Below are 6,000 nucleotides of genomic sequence, written 5' to 3' on the forward strand. Positions count from 1 at the left end.
GCTGAGGAAAGTCCAATAGCTTAATGCTAAAACATGTTGCAAAACGCCATGTTGATGTTACACTGTAATAACCAGGGGTGTTGAACTCATTTTAGTTGCAGGCCAATTTGGAGTTACGCCTTCCCTTGGAGGGCCGTTATGACAGTGAAACCACGAAAGCATTACTTCTACACAACAAATTAATAGATTACTAGTTTTGAAATCATTCAGGGCGATTAAAATAGTTTGTTCAATTATTGTTCAAGTGAGGTTAAACATGGAAACAAAATAATTGCAAAATCTCACCGTTATTTATTATACATGACAATTTGACATTTTGGTACAGATCTTAGCAAGTTGGCACACGTGATTTGCTTTCACGGGTTACATAAATTGACCTGGCCCCTGGGCCTTGAGTTTGACACATGTGGTGTAAACAATTGATATTTGGAGACCAGCAGAAGTAACACAATTGCAGACGGACAAATTAACTACAGTCTCAGCAAGTGTTTTGAGTTATGGGCGTGGTCATAGAAAAAAGTATTATAAACACACACACAAACACACACACATATGGACTTTATAAACAAATGTGAATGTGTATTTTCATCTCTTGTCCATTTTTGCCTTGCTTCTGACTCTCTTCCTAATCACAGAAGAGTAGACGAGAAAGGAAATGAACAGTAAATATAGCCCGCCAGTAGAATGCACCGCACGAGGCCTTCTTTTGAAGGAGCAGCTGATTTGGATGTATTTTTAACCACGACATCCTTTGATTGCCCAAAAACTGGTTGATACGCATTCCACATTTTTACCGTTGTTTTGATCTGTGTCCCTTCAGACCGTTTTGATCACCACTGTCCGTGGGTGGGCAACTGCGTGGGCAAGAGGAACTACCGCTACTTCTACTTGTTCACACTCTCGCTCTCGCTCCTCACCATTTACATCTTCACCTTTGACATCGTCCACGTGGTCATGCGTGAGTATCCCGCTGTCGCAAAGGAGGAGGAGGAGGAAGGGGAGGGGAGCGGAGGAGTAGGCGTATCAAAGTAGGAAGGAATGCGACAAGACGAGAAGGGCCAGCTTTACCGACAAACACATGCGTTATGACCTAAAAAAGATCAACTGAGGCTGGGCCTGAGGGATAGCATGATGTGCATGTGACAGATTTTTCACACAAGCTACTTCCTTTTTTATGTATGTATTTATTTATTTATTTATTTTTACCCCACATCAATGATACATGAGGATACATTTGTTTTTCTCCTTATTGCATAGTTTCATTCCACCTAACAAAATCAGCACTGTTTAGTGTAGACAAAGTTTCACTTCTGTGTGTTGCTCTGTTCACAGGTTCAGTGGAGGATGGCTTTTTGAGTGCTTTGAAGGAAACACCCGGAACATATCCTTTTTTTTTTTTTGCAGTGGATATACTGCAGAGCCAAAAAACATGACATGGGAACATATATTTTTTTAAAATTTTAGTTCCAATGTAGGTAAAATGTCCACACAAAGTGTTAATTTGTGGCCACAAAATGATAAATTACATCCAAAATACACTGGTGCCTTGAGACATGAGTTACTCAGCCTAAGAGTTACTTTTTTTTTTTTAAAGCTATGTATCGATCTTTTTTTTTTTTTTTTTGCTTTGACTGGTGACTGCAGACTTGATATATGAGTGCTGTGTGGCGGTAGTGAGCTCAACTCACTTAACCATAAGCAGCTGTTTGGTAAAAAGTGAACATTCTTCAGATACGGGAGTGAACAATTGAGCAAAAAGAGGCTTCAAGCTGTTCATTGCCACTCCCAGTTGCACAAGCACCGCAATGGCCATTGAAGTGACTGTTTAAATTATTTTTCATTCTGATTAATTATGTAACTGCTGTATGTATTCATAAAGTACACGGCTGTATTATATTCATTTATTTACTGTTGTTTGAATAGGGAAGTTTCATGAGGCATTCAATGCATCCAGGAAAAGTGTTATCTTTTCATTTAGTGCCACACCATCTGGATATGTCAGGACTCATAGCCATTTGTCCACTGGAGTCTTGGCAAGCTCGGCCCCAATTATCTTGGTTTTGTTGACTGTTGCTGCTTTTAATCATCTTACGCAACTATCAGCCATTTTGTTGTCCCTGGCTGTGCATGCTGTTTGAGCAGTCAGGGACAAGTCATTTGTTTCCATATCCTTGACTCAAAGTTCTCACCGTGCTGGAGGTGCTGGTGTGTTTCTTCACGCTATGGTCAGTGGTCGGCCTGACCGGCTTCCACACCTACCTGATCTCGCTCAACCAGACCACCAATGAGGATGTAAGTCTTAAAAATATATTACCGTACCAAACTGTTATTGCTTGTCACCAGTCCATTCTAGTCAAACCACCTTTGACTAGACATTCCCAATGTGACAATGTACTTTGTGCCTTTATTTACATTTCACACAAAGCATGCGCATTTACACGCTGTGTGCTTCTTGGTCCAGTTTACGTATTGTGGTTACGTACTGTATTTTCTCAAATGGTTGTTCACAAACTGACATTGGAAGCTCAACTGCTGAGCCCATTTGTAGGTCGTAGGGGCGTGTGTGTGTGTGTGTGTGTGTGTGTGTGTGTGCGTATACACACACACACACACACACACACACACACGCACGCACGCACACAACTTTATTCAAGTAAAGAACTTCCCCGTAGGCATTGCACCCCTATTAGAAGTCTATACTATTTGCGGAAATGCAATATCCCTTTCAAACCTAACAAAAGTCAACATATTCGGGCATTTTCCACGTGAGGACCCAACTGAGAGATGAGTCTTGTGCCAGTCATATTTTATTTGTATCACATTTAAATTTAGACTGTCAGGAACAATATTGATAACTCTTTAATTCTTCACATTTTAACCATTAATTTATGTCAATTTAAAGACAGTTCATTGGCCTTAGTGGAACCTGAATGACTTATCTTATGTTGTGCATTTGAGCACTGACTGGTGACCTTTCTGGTCAATCATCACCCTGCATTACTAGTTTATTGGTCGCATGTCATCATTACCAAGCTTTGCAAAGTCTAAACCAGGGGTGTCAAACTCCTTTTGGTCGTGGGCCACATTGTAGTTACGGTTTTCCTTGGAGGGCCGTTATGAATTTTGGGAACCCATATAAATGTTTAATCCCCTCCACATATTACATACACAGCGTATAACAAATTGATGAATAACTAATTTTAAAATCAGAATTCAAGAATAATGACTGTTATTGTGGATTACATATGACAATTTGAAATTTTGGTTCAGACTTTAGCAAGCATCATGGAACTTGACATGCTTGATTTGCTTTCGCGGGCCACATAAAATGATGTGGCGGGCCAGATTTGGTCCCCGGGCCTTGACTTTGACACCTGTGGTCTAAACTTAAACGACTATAACGTCAAAATGAGAACCAACTCTTTTTTGTTGTTGTCTTGTTTTTTAATTTTCAGTGTTTCTATGTTTAAAATGAGATTTTGAGTCTCGATCCAGTGTGTGTGTGTGTGCGTGTGTGCGCGTGTGTGCGTGTGTGCGCGTGTGTGTGTGTGGCTTCATATGCCTGGAAGGATAAACACTGATGGGGCATAAACACGGCCATTTGTAAAGACCACTGCGCTTGTTACCATGACGACAGGACTGCCTCCTTCTTAAGAGGACAAAGGATCAGCAAAGTGTAGCTTGTTAGACATCAATCAATAATAATGAAAACCTCACTTTCCTTGGATGATAGTGAATATGCTTATTATTAGTGAAATACGTTTTGTTTGGATTTGCATCTTCTATTTCCCACCATCTTTATCGCTATTAATGAAGCAATAATGTGCACTTTAGTCGCTCTTTTTGCAATCCCCTTTAAATTGAATTTGCCCCACCCTGAGCACTTCACTCGCACAGAGACCATGAATGACTTCACGACAGAGATTGCCAATAGAGCAGCTGAGTCATGTGACAAATTGGCTGCAAAGCACTTTGAAAGCTAAAAACAGCCTGAAACAGAGGCCAGACACAAACTGGCGATATAAACATCAGCGTCTTCTCCTCTTGTTGAAGTCGAGCTGAACTGATGGGACAACTAAAACAGACAGCCTTCTGGATTACCACATTTAGAAAAAGCCTACGAGGAGAAAATGTGGAGAATTATTGATTGATGGAGTAGGGGTGGGACAAACAATCAATACAGCTAAGTGTGTTTTGTTTTAAATTATTGATAGACTGCAGTTTAATGTGCAAAAAAAAAAAAAAAAACAACCTTTTTTTATGGGTCAACACATGGATCCTTTGGGCGGTGAGCTTCCAATAAGGGAGAGTAAATGTGTAGTGCATTATTATTTTAGGGTTGTTTGCAGTTATGTGTTTCTAAGTGATTCATTTCACGTGAGTTAGATTTACAGTGAATGGAAAAACAAGTAAGTCTACCGACACAGTCATGATAAAGTGTCAGGTTTTTCTGACAAAAAAAAAAAAATAGATCATTTTACTCACTTTTCCCCACAGATAATGACACATTTTATATAAATTATTTTTTGGCTCACTTTGACGCGGGAAATGTGGACACTCAATTTTTTCAGAATCAACCAATATCATTCAAAGTCGTATTAAATGAAAGTCAGCACACACCCACCACCATTTAAAAGGCCTCCACCACAAATAAAGTTAAGTTGTTCTAGAAAGCTTTTCCTGTCATTTTTTTTCTCTTTCTGAGCAGAAGCCTGAAGGGTTTTGTGCGAACACTCACTGCTATTTCGAACTGTTCATAATTCCCTCAACCGTGACTAATGCTGCAGTCCAGAAAAGTGGGAGGTTGGACTCATCCCACTTGGGGCAGGATCTTTTCCCTAGCCCGGAGAGGGCACTCCATTCTTTTGATTGAGGACTATGGTCTCAGATTTGGAGGTGCTGATTTTCCACCCAAAGGGCTTCACAGTCAGCTGCGAACCGCTCCAGTCAGAGTTGTAGATGGCAGCTTGAAGAAGCCAACAATGCCACACCATCTGTAAAAACAGAGATGCAATACTGAGACCGCCAAACCGGGCTACCTCAACACTTCACCTGCCGCCAGAAAGTCTGGCCATAAAGGTGATGAACAGAATCTGTGACAAAGGGTACCCTTGACGGAGTCCAACCCTCACTGGAAATGAATCCAATTTACTGATGGCAGTACATATCAAAATCTGACACCAGTCGTACAGGGACCGAACAGCCTGTATCAGTGGGTTCGGTACCACAAAGAACTTCCTGAGGGACGTGGTCAAATGCCTTCTCCAAGTCCACAAAACACGTTAGACATCAATCAATAATAATGAAAACCTCACATTACTTGGATGATAGTGAGTATTGGTACAGTTTAAATTGTTGCTTATTGACTGCCGTGCATCCTCAAGGACCCTGTTGATGGTGTGGCATTGCTCGACTATTCCACGGCCGAGACAAAAACCACACTGCTCCTGCTGAATCTGGACAGTCCTCGATGTTCACTCGATGTTGTAGAGGCATGTCAACCAGAGTCACTGTTGACACATAAGCATTCTGGTATAAATCCGTGGTGATGTTACAGGTTCTTCAATAGAATCAACATTTATTCAAATTTGTGTGAATAGAATCAAAGCAAAATTACATTTGTGGGCTGCGTCGATGATGAGTGAAGTTTCGAGATGGCTGAAAAGCAAGAGAGTGCACTCATACTCTTGAAATGATTTATTCATGCTTCCACACCTGTTTTTCGCTTTACTCTGAAAAGGCTGGCCTCAATTTTTTTTCACCATGAGGAATGAGTAATGAAGCTGTGTAATTTGCACCTGCAGTGTGCGTGTGATGCTGCTCCAGGAGTCATAACAATTGCTGTCAGCCAAGACCCGGTTTTCCTTTTCCAGCCCAATAACAGATTCATTGATACCTGCAGGCGAGGGGGTGCCTGCTAAAATATCCTCTGTGGTAGCGGGACGTGTGTGTGTGTGTGTGTGTGTGTGTGTGTGTGTGTGTGTGTGTGTGTGTGGGTGT

The 6,000-nt window shown here is 41.1% G+C and overlaps 1 protein-coding gene across 4 annotated transcripts in view; it reads left to right on the top strand.

The window, feature by feature from the left end:
- zdhhc9 (zDHHC palmitoyltransferase 9) overlaps positions 1 to 6,000 on the top strand; it is a 28,716-nt gene that overhangs the window by 15,340 nt on the left and 7,376 nt on the right. For all 4 annotated transcript variants that reach the window (XM_019884076.1, XM_019884077.1, XM_019884075.1 and 1 more), the window contains 3 exons: positions 821 to 958; positions 1,333 to 1,381; positions 2,190 to 2,292. In XM_019884076.1, the coding sequence (XP_019739635.1) occupies positions 821 to 958; positions 1,333 to 1,381; positions 2,190 to 2,292 (290 nt within the window). The remainder of the gene's footprint in view (positions 1 to 820; positions 959 to 1,332; positions 1,382 to 2,189; positions 2,293 to 6,000) is intronic.

The sequence above is a fragment of the Hippocampus comes genome, unplaced genomic scaffold (assembly GCF_001891065.2).
Source record: "Hippocampus comes isolate QL1 unplaced genomic scaffold, H_comes_QL1_v1.1 scaffold156, whole genome shotgun sequence".
Classification (NCBI taxonomy): domain Eukaryota; kingdom Metazoa; phylum Chordata; class Actinopteri; order Syngnathiformes; family Syngnathidae; genus Hippocampus; species Hippocampus comes.